This window comes from Jaculus jaculus, chromosome 6 (genome assembly GCF_020740685.1).
Source record: "Jaculus jaculus isolate mJacJac1 chromosome 6, mJacJac1.mat.Y.cur, whole genome shotgun sequence".
Lineage (NCBI taxonomy): Eukaryota > Metazoa > Chordata > Mammalia > Rodentia > Dipodidae > Jaculus > Jaculus jaculus.
The window spans coordinates 96060573-96076016 of NC_059107.1; the positions used below are offsets into that span (position 1 = coordinate 96060573).

At 48.7% G+C, this 15444-nt stretch overlaps 2 protein-coding genes across 13 annotated transcripts in view; one reads left to right on the plus strand and one right to left on the minus strand.

Annotated features, from left to right (window-relative positions):
• The window catches only part of Csad (cysteine sulfinic acid decarboxylase), a 37831-nt gene extending 35051 nt beyond the window's left edge, over window positions 1–2780 (minus strand). For 3 of the 10 annotated variants that reach the window (XM_045151684.1, XM_045151685.1, XM_045151687.1), the window contains exon 1: window positions 2406–2578. The gene's annotated coding sequence lies outside the window, so the exon portion shown is untranslated. Of the gene's footprint in view, window positions 1–1866; window positions 1935–2405; window positions 2579–2642 lie in introns of those variants that run through there. The other 7 variants (XM_045151678.1, XM_045151679.1, XM_045151686.1 and 4 more) reach the window with 6 other exon arrangements.
• Window positions 1886–14970, plus strand: Znf740 (zinc finger protein 740). Of its 3 annotated transcripts, XM_045151691.1 has the most exons (7): window positions 1886–1972; window positions 2834–3351; window positions 5994–6143; window positions 6503–6592; window positions 7031–7154; window positions 7964–8082; window positions 12017–14970. In XM_045151691.1, the coding sequence occupies exons 2-7, from the start codon at window positions 3343–3345 to the stop codon at window positions 12104–12106; spliced, it is 582 nt and encodes a 193-aa protein (XP_045007626.1). In that variant the 5' UTR covers window positions 1886–1972; window positions 2834–3342; the 3' UTR covers window positions 12107–14970. The 3 variants fall into 3 exon arrangements, with proteins under 3 accessions (XP_045007626.1, XP_004649943.1, XP_045007625.1); XM_004649886.2 differs by lacking the exon at window positions 1886–1972 and having other exon boundaries at window positions 2348–3148; XM_045151690.1 differs by lacking the exon at window positions 1886–1972 and having other exon boundaries at window positions 2349–3351.
• The last annotated feature ends 474 nt before the right edge of the window (window positions 14971–15444 follow it).

The following is a 15444-nucleotide window of genomic DNA, read 5'->3' on the forward strand; positions in this document are numbered from 1 at the left end:
GTGGCACATGCCTTTAATCCCAGCACTTGGGAAGGAGAGGTAGGAGGATTGCTGTGAGTTCGAGGCCACCCTGAACTAAATAGTGAATTCCAGGTCAGATGGTGATGGAGTGAGACCCTACCTATAAAAAGCAAATAAATAAAGATATAAAAATAAATCTTGGGCTGGAGAAATGGCTTAGCCATTTAGGCACTTGCCTGTGAAGACAAAGGACCCAGGTTTGAGTCCCTAGTACCCACATAAGCAATAAACATGGTGGCACATGGGTCTGCAGTTCATTTGCAGTGGCTAGAGGACGTGGTATGCCCATTCCCTCTCTCTCTCTCAAATAAACAAATATCTAAAAAATGAAAAAAAATCTTTCCATTTTAGCCAAAAATTTTAGTATGATCTAAGAGTACAGGAAACTTGCTTTAAGCTTACAATAGTTCGGAACCTTTGTCTTTTTTCATTATATATGTATTTTTCTTTTTTAAAAAATATATTTATCTTTATTCATTTATTTGACAGAGAAGGGGGGAAAGAGAGAATGGGCACGCCAGGGCCTCCAGTCACTGCAAACGAACTCCAGATGCATGCGCCACCTTGTGCATCTGGCTAATGTGGGTCCTGGGGAATTGAACCTAGATCCTTTGACTTTGCAGGCAAACGCCTTAACTGCTAAGCCATCCCTCCAGCCCATATATGTATTTTTTTTATTTGCTACAGCCATGAGTTCTTCTAAACTCGCAATGTGACAACACCTACAGCAGAAATTGTGATTTAAATGAAATGCATATGTCCTTCTGCCAACTGCGCACTTTGCATAGTCCGTCTTTAGGAGGATCCCTCTCTAATGCTAAAGCTGGAATCGAGGATGGGCTCGATATTCCATTTTTCTTTTCTTTTTTTAAAGTTTTATTTATTTGCAAGCAGACAGAAATAAGGAGAGAGGGAGAATGGGCGGGCCAGGGCCTCCAGCCACTGCAAACGAAATCCAGATGCATGCACCACTTTGGGCACCTGGCTTTTTGTGGGTCATGGGGACGTTAGGCTTTGTAGGCAAGTGCCCTAACCGCGGAGCCATCTCTCCAGGCCAGATTTTCTGTATTTAAATACAACCCGGCCCAGGGAACAAAAAGCAAGGCCCAGTCTCCAACAAGCCTAGTTTACTGAGCTGGGTCAGGAGGAGAGAAAGTACCCAGGCCAGCTTCAGGATGCAGGGCTTTAACTTCGGCAGACACCTAAGCAGGGCTTATTCGGGGCTTCTTAGAGGACGCCACTTAGAGCACTCATTTTCGGATTGTGGTTTAGTGTCTACCGCAGGGCTGCGCAATGATTAACTCCGCTTCCAGCTGCCCACAAAGACTGCAGGTCTCTGCCCAACGGCAAGCTCAGAAAAAACAAATCTGACCAAATTCAATGAAAAATTCATGGGGTGTGAACTATTCTAGCTTCCACTTGAGGTTCTGGGCTCGGTAGCTACAGAAGGGAGAGAAGGAAGACGCTCTTTCCCTCAGCACACCCAGCTGCAAGCGCTTTCCAGGACCAAGGTTTCTGCCCTCAGTCAAGATGGCGGGCGCAGCTCGCACGCGCCAGGGCGCACGCGCAACCCCTGGTACATTTCCCTCCTCCGATCGGTCCTCCTGCGCGCCGCACCCCACACCAACTCGCTCCAGCAGCCGCGGCGGCAGCGGCAGCGACAGCGCGGCGCAGCGGCCGCGCTCCGGCGCGTCCCCAGCCTCACCCCTTTCCGGACTGCCCCCGCCTGTCCAGGGCTCCCGAGCCCGGAAGTGGATGTGGCCGCCCGGCAGAAAGGACGAGGGGGGGGGGTAGGGAGAAGTGCTTCCGGGGAAACGGGCCCCGGGTTGGTGTTTGTAAACTTGCCTCGGTCCCGGCGGGGGCAGCGGCGGCCGCGGGCTTGGCACGGTGTGCTGGGGCCTGGCGGGAGCGCCGCGCGGCGGCGGAGCCAGCGGGAGGCCGTGCCCGGCAGGTAGGTGCACGCCGCGGGGAGCGGGGCGTCGTCTGCGCGGACGGACGGCACCGCCTCGGCAGGCAGCTCGCAGGCCGTGGGGCGCCGCGCGGGAAGGGAAGGGAAGGAAGGGACGGGAAGGGAAGGGAAGGGAAGGGGGAGGGGAGGAGGGGCGCGTGGCGGAGGGAGAGAGGGAGGGGCCCGGGGCCGGAAAGGGGAGGGAGGGGAGGGCCGCGCGCACCGCCCCCCGCCCCGAGCGTGCCGCGGCGTCCGGGCCCCGGGGAACTCGGGGGGGGGGGGGTGCTGGCTGGCCGGGGACGCGGGCGCGAGCACGCACCTCGCGCGCTGCTGCGCTGCGGGCCGCCGGGCTAGCCGGCTGGAGAGGCCGCGAGGAAACGCACGGCGCCCGCCAGCCTGCCCGCCCGCCCTCCACCTCCGCAGCGATTTTCCGTACCTTCGGGCGGAGACACCGGGAATGCTCACGTTGTGGGCACTGCCGATCTGATTTCTATCCGCCCAGCAGTGGGCCCCGGAGCTTTCCTCCACCACGGTTCTGCCCGCGTCTGTGGACTGCCAGCTTTGCAGGCCGGCCCACTCGGCACAAAAGCCCCAGAGGGCCTCCGCCCCCTTCTTCCATTCCTAAACGGGCAAATCCGAGCAGTTACTCGGTTGGCAGCATTCCTCCACTTACTTTTGTTCCTGTTGGCCCGTCTCTCGTAGCCCAGGAGACCAGATTCTTCTCCTGACCTACAAAGAAAGGTCTTCTGGACTGAGGTCCTCTTCTGAGCCTCAGAGCTTCCAGCAATAAAGTTCAGAGCGTCACACACTGTGTGGCCCCAAGGATGTTGCACTTAAAAGCCTCAACTCCCTTTCTGGTTTCAGGTTTCTGGACTAGACCTAGAGCTTCAACAAAAGAATTCAACTGGAAAACCAAGAGTGGCAGACTGTCTTCTTCAGAAAATAGGCAGAAGCCAGGCGGAGACCAGGAATTCTTGGAACACCTGTTTTCCCTCTGGAGGACTCTAAATTATTTTGGAAGACAAAGGCAGTTCAATATGGCAACTGGACTGAGAGAACAGGAAGGAGCCATCACCGTGATTTGGTGACAGCTCTTCAAACAACAGTGTCTTTAAGGAAAGCTGGATAAGGAACTCCTGAACTTTTGGGTTCATTAAATGAAAAATCAGCATGGCTCAGGTAAAAAGCTCTAGAGTCCTCCTTCAAGATCATTCACTGGGAAGCCTGTTTGCAATGTCACTCTTGAATGCTGCCTTAGTCAACAATATTGATCAACCCCAGTGAGCCAAGCTCTGTATTAAGCGCCAGGGGGAGATCTAGAGGAAGGAAAGGAGACAGGCCTCAGCCCCTGCCTTCAGGGAGCTTCCAGTCAAATGAAGGAGGTAGGCACTGATGGGACTTCGCAACTCAATTTGTATTCAGTATACATTTGATACATTAAGTGCTCAGGGGCATAAAGGAGTGAGTAGTCTGGTGAATGCTTCATTTGTGTTGTTTTGTTTTGTGTATGTGTGTGTGTGTGTGTTCAGCAGGAATTTTTTGAGCTCCTGTTACATGCAAGGCATTGTGCTTGGAATACAAAGATGAATAAGATTGTCCTTGTCCCCAGTAAGCTTCCAGGCTAGTTGGGGGTGGGGGGAAGGGATGGAAAGACAGTCTATTATTTATTTTTATGTTTACAATGCCTTGCATACTGGCTGATTTATAGTGGAGACTCTGAATCTGTTGATTGAAGGACTGTGCGGGAATAGATGCGTGTTAATGTGGAGTGATCCTTCTGCCTAGAGGAGGCTGACAGGGATGGGAGCATGCCATAAGGTTCGGGTACTACAGGGAATAAGGCGTTTGATAGTGATGGAGCAAAGAGTTAAATGGGGGATCGTGATGGAAACCAGGTAGCTAATGATGGGTAGGAGTTTCCTGGAGAAGTCAGCAAGAGTGTGGCGCAGGGATGATTTAATGCCTTGCTGAAGAAGTAGACGATTCTCTAGGCAATGGGGCTGCCTTACAGAACATTAAGCAGCTGAGTAAGAGTGCCCTAGAAAGTAATTGTCACTGGGTGGTGGATGGATAGGAAGGAGAGGATGACCAGAGAGGCTGTCACAGTAATCTGTGTGGGAAGGCTGTGTGCACATACCCCCAGAGCTTCTCCACGCTTTCTTTGAGGAAACCTCCTCTACCAGTCTCACCAGGATGGCAGTGTGATTCTTTTTGGATTGGCTCTCTTCCAACTGCTCCTGCACGCAGCTTCCTCCCCTACATGCAGAGAGGGAACCGTTCGGCTTCTTCCTTTGTCTGCAGCCCACTCCACAGCATTGTGTTCAATCTGTTCTGAAAAGCTGCCTCTACTAAACACTGACCTTGTGCTAGGCAGTGCCTAGCATTTTGCATCTTAGTTTCATTCTCCTCAACCCTGTTAGTGTAGGTGCTCTGGAGAGCAGTTTTGCATTTGAAGTAGGTAAAGCTTAAGAGAGACTTGCCCAAAAAATCACACAGCGCACACTGAGAGCTAAGGTGTTAAGGCTGGGCCTTTCACTCCTAGTCCCTGGAGGGAGCAGAGGGCCCAGAACACCCTGAAAGGAACTTCTTTATAAACCTGGGAGCTCGCTGCCAAACTATTTCTTTTAAAGTTTTTCTTTACTAAGTATATATTCTCACATTCTAGTATTATACTAGTAAAAAGAGGCTATTAGTTTAAGCCTTCATGCTTAAGTGACATTTTCTTTTTTTTTTTATTTGTTTTGTTTATTTTTATTTTTATTTATTTGAGAGAAATAGAGAGAGAAAGAGGCAGAGAGAGAGAATGGGTGCATCAGGGCCTCCAGCCACTGCAAATGAACTCCAAATGCATGCACTATCTTGTGCATCTGGCTTATGTGGGTCCTCGATTCCCCAGGACCGGGCTCCCTAAGGCTTCACAGGCAAGCACTTAACCGCTAAACCATTTCTCCAGCCCGATGTTTTCTTTTCTTTTTTTTTTTTAAATATTTCATTTATTTATTTTCACAGAGAGAGAGAGACAGAGAATTGGGCACACCAGGGCCTCTAGCCACTGAAAACAAACTCCAGATACATGTGCCACTTTGTGCATCTTAAGTGACTTTTATCTTTTTCAAGGTAGGGTCTCACATTAACCCAGGGTGTCCTGAAACGCACTATGTTGTCTCAGGCTGGCCTTGAACTCACAATGTTCCTCCTGCCTTGGCTTCCCAAGTGTTGGAATTAAAGGCATGCACCACCGACGCCCTGCTAAGTGACTTTTTAACTTTATGAGAAGCACAAAATGTGAAACAAATGCAGACATAAATGCACACATGTAAATGGGCCAAGTGGTCAAGAGAAATTATTCAACTCCAAAATCCAAGTAGTTTAATTTTTATATTTGCTGTTCTTGATAACAGGGAATTTTAAACCTAAAGGGAGAAATAGCCTGATAGAGAATCGGCACCAGCAAGGTCTGCCAATCAGAAACGGGTATGAAGCTGAAAGCTATTAGGAAAGCCGACAAATCTCCCATTGCAGTTGGTCAACCAGACAAACCCTCATATCTACTCACAGTTAAAGCTAGAAATAATTTAAAGCGGTATGTAGCCATACACACTGTACCTAGTACGGTGCTAATGACAAAAATGTGATTTTTATTTTTATTTTTTTGAGGTAGGCTTTCACTCTGGTAACCCAGTCTGACCTGGAATTCACTATGTAGTTTCTGGAACTCACAGCTATCCTCCTACCTCAGCCTCCCACGTGATGGGATTAAATGCATGTGCCACCATGCCCAGCATAAACTGTGATTGTTGGCTCAATATCTTCATTGCTGAGGGAAGACAAAAAAGGAACTAGTTCCTGGTGAGATGAGCTAGGGAGGACTTGAAGGAAGCAAGGTTTGACAGTAAGGAGGGGTGTTCCCTGAAAAGAAGCAAATGGGTGTACAAGGTAGTTCCTTTGAAGATGGCAGCCTATTTTTGCCGTGGCCTGCCCTGCCCTGCCAGGTGACCTGACGCCTCATCTCCTTTCAACTTAGGCAAGTCTCCTGGCTTGTGAAGGCCTAGCAGGTGTGAGTTTGGTTCCCACTGCAGCCAGCAAGAAGATGATGCTGAGCCAGATTGCCAGCAAGCAGGCCGAGAATGGCGAGCGGGCAGGTACCCCCGATGTGCTGAGGTGCTCGAGTCAGGTACAGCACTTGAGTCCATTGTGGCGCCTGGGGGTCGGGTGGCCCAAGCGTTCTGCCCGGAGGCACCGAGCTGCGATTCCATTCCTCAGCGCTTTGCTTTGGTGCTTCTGTCTAGAGAAGCGGGTAAAGGGGTCCCTCTGGGAAGGAAGAAGTGTGGGTGTTTAGAGAGTGAGGAAAGTGTTGATGTGCCTACAACTCCTTAAGACCAGAGTATGTGGCGAGGCAGCAGAAGAGGTAGTTTCTCCAAACCTTCAGGGCAGGTAAAATTTGCTTTTTTCTGTAAACTGTGTGTAGCAGATTGGTCTCGCATCTTGTATTCTGAAATGGACTGAGTTTAAGATTTGATTTTGTCTTCAAAGGGCCACCGAAAAGACAGTGATAAGTCCCGGAGCCGCAAAGACAATGACAGCTTGACCGAAACCTCTCACTCAAAAAAGACTGTTAAAAAGGCAGGTAAAGGGGTAATTCCCCCAAACTCTTACAGTTTGGTAATGGGGTTATATTCCTTTCTGACCACCCATGGCTCCAGCTTTTTCCCTGAACACTTTGTTCCCTCATAGCTGGTAAATTTGTCCCCTGATTTTATTTGACATCCGCTTCAGTTATTGCCTTCCCCTGGTACAGATTCAGGGGCATGGCCATGTTGCAGGGGCAGGCTGACCCTGCTCAGTTACATTTAGTGTTGGCTGCGACAAAGCAGGCGGCTCATCACTCATTAACCTCCTTCCCCAGAGGGGCTCTCAGCACCAAGGGATGTGGCCGGAGCGAACATCTTTAGTAGTATCAGAGGTGTTTTGTGCAGCAGCTGGAATTGGACCCAGAGTAGAATGGTCTTTAGGAAGAAGACAGAGGGATAGCCTCATGATGTGTGTGATTATTGCCCCCAGGTGGTGGTAGTGGAACAAAATGGCTCTTTTCAAGTAAAGATTCCAAAAAATTTTATTTGTGAACACTGCTTTGGAGCCTTTAGGAGCAGTTACCACCTCAAGAGGCACATCCTTATTCACACTGGTAAGTCTCTTGCCTGTATTCAAGCTTGTGTTCAAAGGGGAAGAATAGTCTGTTGCTTCTATTCTGTGTGGATCTGTAGCTGTCCAGCTAGATCTGGTTTTCAGGAGACATATTACAAGTGGAAAAGGATAAATTAGCCAGGCATGGTGGTACACAGCTTTAGTCCTAGCATTCGGGAGGCAGAAGGATTGCCATGAGTTTGAAGCCACTTGAAGACTACATAGTGAATTCAGGGTGGCCTGGGCTAGAGTGTTGAGCAAGACCCTACCTTGAGAAACCAAAAAAAGGGCTGGAGAGCTGTCTTAGTGGTTAAGGCACTTGCCAGTAAAGCCTAAGAATCCAGGTTTGATTCTCCAGATCCCACGTAAGCCTGATGCACATAGTGGCATATGTATCTGAAGTTCATTTGCAGTGGCTAAAAACCCTGGCGTGCCCATTCTCCCCCACCCCCGCAATAAATAAATTTTAAAAAAAGAAAAAAAGCTGGGTGTGGTGGCGCACACTTTTAATCCCAGCACTTGGGAGGCAGAGGTAGGAGCATCATCAAGAGTTCACGGCCACCCTGAGACTACATAGTGAATTCCAGGTCAGCCTGGGGGTACAGTGAAACCCTACGTTGAGAAACAAAAAGAAAGAAAGAAAAAAGGATAAGTTGAATGAGGTAGAGTGATTATATGGTTTTGTATGTGGTCTCGCTGAGGGTTTCGGGATCTCTGCACATTTGTGATAAAGTGTCTGGGAAGACAACTGGAATGTGGTCTCTATCATCTGTTCCTCCTGATACTCACTCCTCTCTCTACCTGGGTCAGGTGAGAAACCATTTGAGTGTGATATATGTGATATGCGCTTTATCCAGAAGTACCACCTGGAACGCCACAAGCGTGTGCACAGTGGTGAAAAGCCTTACCAGTGTGAACGGTGTCATCAGGTAAGGCTCACCTGTAGTGCATTCTTACTACAGCCCCACACAGGCCTTTCCTTTCCTAAGAACCAGGGCCAAAAGAAAAAAAGCCAGGCAGGGGAGTTCACACATTTAATCCCAGCACTGGGGAGGCAGAGGTAGGGGAATCATGGTGAGTTCAAAGCCACCCTGAGACCACAAAGTGAATTCCAGGTCAGCCTGGGCTAGAGTGAGATCCTACCTCGAAAAACCAAAAAATAAATAAGTAACCAGAAGCCAGGTGTGGGGGCACACACATTTAATCCCAGCACTCAGAGGTAGGAGGATCACTGTGAGTTCAAGGCTACCCTACATAGTGAATTCCAGATCAGCCTGGGCTAGAATGAGGCACTACATCAAAAAACAAAACAGGGCTGGGGAAATGGCTTAGCTGTTAAGGCGTTTGCCTAAGAACCCCATTTTGATTCCAAGAAAGAAGAAAAAGAACCAGAGCCAATCCCTCCTGCCTGAAAAGGGCACCTCCTGGCATTTCTTGTCATAATAGAGTTAGCTCATCAGGATGAGGTACATCTCTGCCCTTATGCAGCTGATCATGGTAGAGTATCATAGTAATTACAGGATTTCTTGAGCATATTCTCTGTGCCAGGCATTATGAGAACATACTTTATTTAGAATTTGGGGAGTTGGGGGTAGGGTACTTAATTTTCACATTAATTTTTTTCCTTTTAATATTTGTTATTTTTATTTATTTATTTGAGAGAAAGAGAGAATGGCTGCACCCGGGCCTCTAGCCACTGCAAATGAACTCCAGAGGCATGCGCCCCTTGTACAGCTGGCTTACGTGGGTCTTGGGAAATTGAACCTGGGTCCTTTGGCTTTGCAGGCAATCAGCTTAACCACTAAGCATTCCCTCTACCCCACATTAATTCTTTTGAGTAGCTGTGTTTTCTTCATTTCTCTTATGAGATAATTGAGATTCAGGGAACTGAAGTATTGCAGGGACACAGCAGATAAAAGGCAGAGCTGGGATTCAGTCCAGTTAAAAAGCTCCTGCTGGGCCCAGCATGGTGGTGCATACCTTTAATACCAGCACCCGGGAAGCAGAGGTAGGAGGATCACCATGAGTTCAAGGCCACCCTGAGAATACATAGTGAATTCCAGGTCAGGTCAAGGTCAGCCTAGGCTAGAGTGAGACCCTACCCAGAAAAACTTAACCAAAAAAAAAAAAAAAGGGCTGCTGCAGGTGGGTGTGTTGGCACATGCCTTTGATCCCAGCACTCGGGAGACAGGCAGTAGTACTGTGAGTGCGAGGCTGGCTGGAACGACAGCGTGACTAGTTACAGGTCAGCCTGGGCCAACGGAGATCCTGCCTTGGAAAAAGACAAAAATAAATAAATAAAGCTTCTGGACTCCAGAGGAAGAGATGTCATCTTTGCTAGGAGGGTTCACTCAACATCTGATGGGAAGAGAATGAGTGTGTGAGGCCCAAACAAGATGAGAAATGATAGCAGCTGATACTCCTTCCTGCTTTGTCCACTCATGCTTCCTTCACAACACTAGAATGACGACCTGTGGTGACAGTGACAGTGGTACCTGCCTCCCAGCATTTGGGACGTGGAGTCAGGAAGATCAGAAGCTCAGTTATCCTTGGCTTTATCAAGTTCAGGACTAGCTTGGGTTTTATTAAATTCTGTCCAAACATACACATCAACGTAAAAGTCCCATGAGAAGTGGGATGTAGTGGTACATACCTTTTGTTTATTTATTTTTTAATTTGAGATAGGGCTTCATTGTAGCTCAGGCTGACCTGGAATTGTTTATGTAGTCTCAGGGTGGCCTCAGACTCACAGCAATCCTCCTACCTCTGCCTCCTGAGTGCTGGGATTAAAGGCCTGAGCCACCACACCTAGCTAGACAGAATTGGCTTTCCAGGGCCTCAGACACTGCAGTCAAACTCCAGATGCTTGCTCCATCTACTGGGCATGTGCAACCTTGCACTTGCCTCACCTTTGTGCGGCTAGCTAACGGATCTGGAGATTCGAACATGGGTCCTTAGACCTCACAGGCAAACGCCTTAACCACTAGGCCATCTCTCCAGCCCTTTTAAGATTTCACTCTAGCTCAGAGTGGCCTTGAACTCATGGTGATCTTTCTGCCTCTGCCTCCTAAGCATTGGGATTAAAGGTGTGCTGAGCTTAAAGGTACATGCCACTATGTCCAGCTATTTTTTTTTTTTTTTGAGAGGAAGAGGCAGGAGGCAGATAGAAAAAGAATGGGTGCTCCAGCCACTGCAGATGAACACCAGACACATGTGACCGCTTGTGCATCTGACTTACTTGGGTCCTGGGGAATCAAACCAGGGTCCTTAGACTTTGCAAGCAAATGCCTTAACCGCTGAACCATTTCCTCAGCCCCCTTTTTTTTTTTAAGAGCCAATCATAGTGTTGCACATCTTTTTTTTAAATTATTTATTTATTTTAGAGTGACAGAGAAACAGGCAGAGAGAGAGAATGGGTGCGCCAGGGCCTCCAGCCACTGCAAACAAACTCCAGGTGCATGTGCCACCTTGCATCTGGCTTACATGGGTCCTGGGGAACCAAACCTCAAACTGGCGTCTTTAGGCTTCACAGGCAAGTGCCTAACCACTAAACCATCTCTCCGGCCTTTTTTTTTTCTTTCTTTCTTTCTTTTCTTTTTTATTTTTATTTTTGTTTTTTTTTTTTACGAGAGAGAGCATGAGACACAGAGGAGAGATAAGGGTCTCAGCCACAGATGCTTGTGCCACCTAGTGGGCCTGTGTGACCTTTTGCCTCCTCTTTGTATGTCTGGCTAATGTGGGATCTGGAGAGTAGAACATTGGTCCTTAGGCTTTGCAGGGAAGTGCCTTAACCGTTAAGCCATCTCTCCAGCCAGTTTTTTTGTTGTTGTTTTGTTTTTTTGAGGTAGGGTCTCACTCTAGCCCAGGCTGACCTGGAATTCACTATGGAGTCTCACTTTGTAGTCCCAGGCTGGCTTTGAACTCACAGTGATCCTTCTACCTCTGCTGGGATTAAATGTGTGTACTACCCTGCCTGGCTTTTTTTGTGTGTGTCACCACACCCGGCTGGTGTTTTGTTTTGTTTTTTTGAAACAGGCTCTTTTGTAGCCAGACTCAAACTCTTAATAGCTGAGGATGATCTTGAATTTCTAATCCTGCTGTCTGTCCTTTCTGAGCGCTGGAATGACAGGTGTACACCACTATGTTGCTGGGGTCATAATCAGTTTCGTGCACTCAAGGCAAACACCCTAGCAACTGAGCTAAATCTCCAAACCAAATTTGATTAAATTTTTTAAATATTTTATTTATTTAAGCCTGGCAATGGTGGTACACACCTTTAATCCCAACACTTGGGAAGCAGAGGTTGGAAGATCTCTCTGAGTTCCAGGCCACCCTGAGACTATATAGTGAATTCCAGGTTAGCCTGAGCTAGCATGAGACCCTACCTTGGGGGAAAAAAAGAAAAAAAAAAGTTTTATGTAGTTATTTGAAAAGAGAGAGAGAAAGGAGAGAATGGGTATGCTAGGGCTTCTAGTCACTGCAAACAAATGTCAGATGCATGTGCCACTTTGTGCATCTTCCTTTACATGGGTACTGGGGAATCAAACCCAGCTCTTCAGGCTTTTCAAGCAAGTGCCTTAACCACTGAGTCATTTCTCCAGCCCTCCCCCCTTTTTTTTGAGGCAGGGTCTCACTGTAGCCCAGGCTGTCCTTGAACTCAGTATGATCTTCCTACCTCAGCCTCCTAAGTACAGAGATTAAAGGTATGAACAACCACGCCCAGCTTGTACCAGTATTACCAACCATTGTATCTGCACATGCTGGAGGAAACGAGTGTGATGTGTGACTTCTCTGTGAGGAGAAAGTTAGGAATATACAGCCAAGTTTCTCCTCTTCAGAACTTGACCCTCCCTTTCTTCACAGTGTTTTTCGCGGACAGATCGATTACTCAGACACAAGCGGATGTGCCAAGGATGCCAATCCAAGACTTCCGATGGACAGTTTTCGCTATAGGCGCTAGGGGCCCTGGGTGGTGGGAATGATCAGGAAAATCTACTGAGAGTGCACCCTCTGATGGTCCCACCACCGCCCCTCTGCATCTTCCCCCTTCCTGGAAGAGTGGACCTAGGGGACCAGAAGAAAGAGCATCAGGGGACAGTGACTCCAGAGCCTCAGCTCTGCAAAATCACCTGAGACGACGAGTGTCTCGAAGTTCCTACAGCATTCCTGGGCAGGGGAGCTAGTCTCTGGACCTTTGGCTGAGGTCAGGTGGGGACTCAAGGTACAGGACCAAGACTGAAGTGTGGCTCCCACAACCTTGGACGCCAGCTGGTAGCTGAAATGGAAAAGATTGGGGAAGGGGATTTGTTTCTTCTGTTTTTGTTTATCCAAAAGCAGTTTCAGCAGATGAACTGTGGATCCAGGTAACCTGGAAGCATAAAGTCCTTGTCCAGAGCAAGGACTGTGGCTGCTCCGGCCTTCCCCCATTTGAGTTTATAGTTATAATAGATCCTCAGTGTTCCACGGCCCTGCACCTTCCCTCCTCATTTAGGGAGAACAAGGCCAGGGATGGCAGCTTACTTCGGCCTTCTTGTACACTGTAGGGATGGAAGGAACAACAGTGGGAAGAACAGACATGGGCTGGATCCCAAGAAGAGTGGGCACACCTTTTTATTTCTTCAAGAGAAGAACAATGCTGTGCCCATGGGTACCTGATGGGGTCGGCTCAAGTGCCTTTTGGAGGAAACTTAGGTGAGGGTGGCCCTTGTAGCCTTTTCTCTGGGCATTTGATCTTGGACATGGTTTGTGGCTACCTCACTGTCTTTGACTCCAAAAGCTAGACAGATGTTGAGCAGCAAGTTGTGGATTTTCTCTTTTGCTCTTAGGGACAACCCAAGGCTAGTCCCAGTTTTGCTAATGACTGAGGAACAAAGGAATTTGGTGGCCCTGATGTAACTGTTATGTGGTAGTAGGTCTGACCTTTGGTCCCAAAGAACATGAGATCTTGACTTCCCTCTTGGAGGCCACCCTACCCAACAAAGACTGGAGAGGCGGGCTGCTGCAAAGGAAGGACTGCAGGAGGAAACTCGCTGTTTTCTTCTTGACCGTACTCTGTTCCAAAACTCCCGCCCTGTCCACCCCTAAACCTGGCTGAGTGTGTGTTTCTGCGTGGTTTGTGAATGTTTATGTTTGCTTGGAGGGGGTGGCAAACTATTGAGCCAAACCTGTCTTTGTCCCTCAAACCAGGGGAGAGTGAGTATAAAGGAGCCTTTTCCCACCCAGAGCAAGGGTGCTTGAGTCCCAGTGAGGCTGAGAAAAAAGGGAACAGGGGGGCTTTGATCCAGAAGGGTTTTTCTTAGTGATTCAACAGTTTAATGGTAAACATGTTTTAACCCAACCCAGTGCTTGTGAACATGAATTTTCTGAAGTGAAATAACTTTTGTCCTACTAAAGAAAGGATCCTTAAGGGAGGTTTTGGGGTTTGACCCCTCCCCCATCCCTGTGGTCTGCCAAGCCCGTGGGGTAGGGGTCCTACTCAGGAGTGATCATGGAGACGGTGAACCTGTGCACCCAGAAAGCATGACTTGCTTGGCAGGTGAGGAAATAGGCAGAAACGGCTTGCTCATGCCATGCCGTCTTCCAAGAGCTTGGGGCGGTCCTCAGTACCTCTGGAGTAGGCGCACTTCAGGGAAAAGGTAACATGGCACTTTTTAGCTTTTCCCTGACAGCACCTGAGAGCCTTTGGGAGAAGGTACGAGCTAAAGTAGGTCCACGGCCGCATGTTCTAGATGCTGACACTCCCATTTGATAGGCTTCAGAACCTACACCTCAGGCCTTGGATCCACGGTGTCCTTGCAAGCAGGAGCTGTCTTTCTGATGTGAGCCAGCTGTTAGTGTGTTCCATTGGGGCTGCTATTGTCATTCAGCTCTGGGAAAGAGGATGCGTTTAAAGGTATCCTAAAAGTGCTTTCCAGAGTGAAGGACTGCCCAAGGTATCCCATGCCCCCACATGTATGAATGTGTGTACTAGATCACAGCGGGCCTGCAGATCTTGGCTTCCTGCCTGGATGGGTGCTGGGAGGGAAGAAACTCCTGTGTGTACAGATGGCCCAACCAGATCCGCCCTGCCAAGGCCTAAATGGGAAGTTCAGGAGCAGGCAGCGGGTCCAGATTTTCAGGGGCAATGGATATAAGGAGAGGCTAGCTGAGGTGTGAGGAGCAGTTGAGTACCCAAAGGGCCCAGGAGCCATATGTCTACCCCAGGGAAGCCCCAGACAGCTGCAAAGGCTCTTGGAGCTTATGGCCCACCCTCCTTTGCCAGGGTGGAGTCTACCACTGGACTGATTCCTCAGGTGCAAGTGAAGTGAGAGGGAATGAGACAGGGCAGGTGCTCAGAGACCAGGATGTGAGCTTGGGGACTGGGAAAGAGTGATGCAGGTTCCTGGATGGGCTCCTGCACCAGACCCTAGCAGCTATGCCCTTCCCAGTGCCTCATCTTTTCCGTCCACACCCCAGCAGTGTCTTGTCATCACTTAGCTACTGATTGTGCCCCCTAGCTTGGCATTGGAGGGTTAAATGAGTGGAGGCCCACCATGGCATTTAACTCCCCCAGCCGCATACTGCCTCTGCTGTGATCCCCGGGGCTTTTCTCTTCAGTACCCCTCCTACCCTCCTCTCTCTCTCTCTCTCTCTCTGTCTTTTTTTTTTTTTTTTAAATATACTTATTTTGCTATGGGGAGGGAACTATCAAATGGATAAGATCACTTTTAAATGGTAGTTTTTATAAGATAAACTTGTATCTTTTTACCATTCAGGTGCAGTGTATGTTCCTTCGTGATATATTTAGGATATTTAAATAAAAGAATGGGGCTTTTCTACATTGTGTCTCCTCTATGGGAAGACTTATCTGTTGGAGAAGCTTTTTCACAGGGCATGAGTGGTTTTCCTTTTTTTCTCTCCAGTATAACCACCCCACAACTTCCAGTGCTCAGCTGCCCTGCTTAAAGTGCCCCTTCTCCACAGCAACAAGTAAAAGGAAAAATAGTGCCATTTCTGATTTTAAGGGAAAAAAAGGCTCGCTGGACTTGATGGCACAAGCCTTTAATTCCAGCACTTGGGAGGCTGAGGAGGTAGGAGGATTGCCAAGAGACTATCCAGGGCAGCCTGGGCTAAAGTAAGATCCTACCTCAAAAAACAAAAAGGCTTGTTCAGCAAGACAGAATGGGGTCAGAGCCCAGTGGAGGGTGTTGACCAATGTCAGTATCACCTGCAACTCCCAGCAGCTCACTCCAGGCCTGGGAAGTTGAACCCCAGTTGTTCAGGCCACACAGCAGGAACCAACCTCTCCCTTC

Bases quoted from the DNA above. Each gene is read 5' to 3' on its own strand.
- Znf740 (XM_045151691.1), top strand. The intron at 6,593-7,030 runs GCAGGTAAAGGG...TATTGCCCCCAG, and splicing joins CAAAAAAGACTGTTAAAAAG to GTGGTGGTAGTGGAACAAAA. The intron at 8,083-12,016 runs GTAAGGCTCACC...CTTTCTTCACAG, and splicing joins AGTGTGAACGGTGTCATCAG to TGTTTTTCGCGGACAGATCG.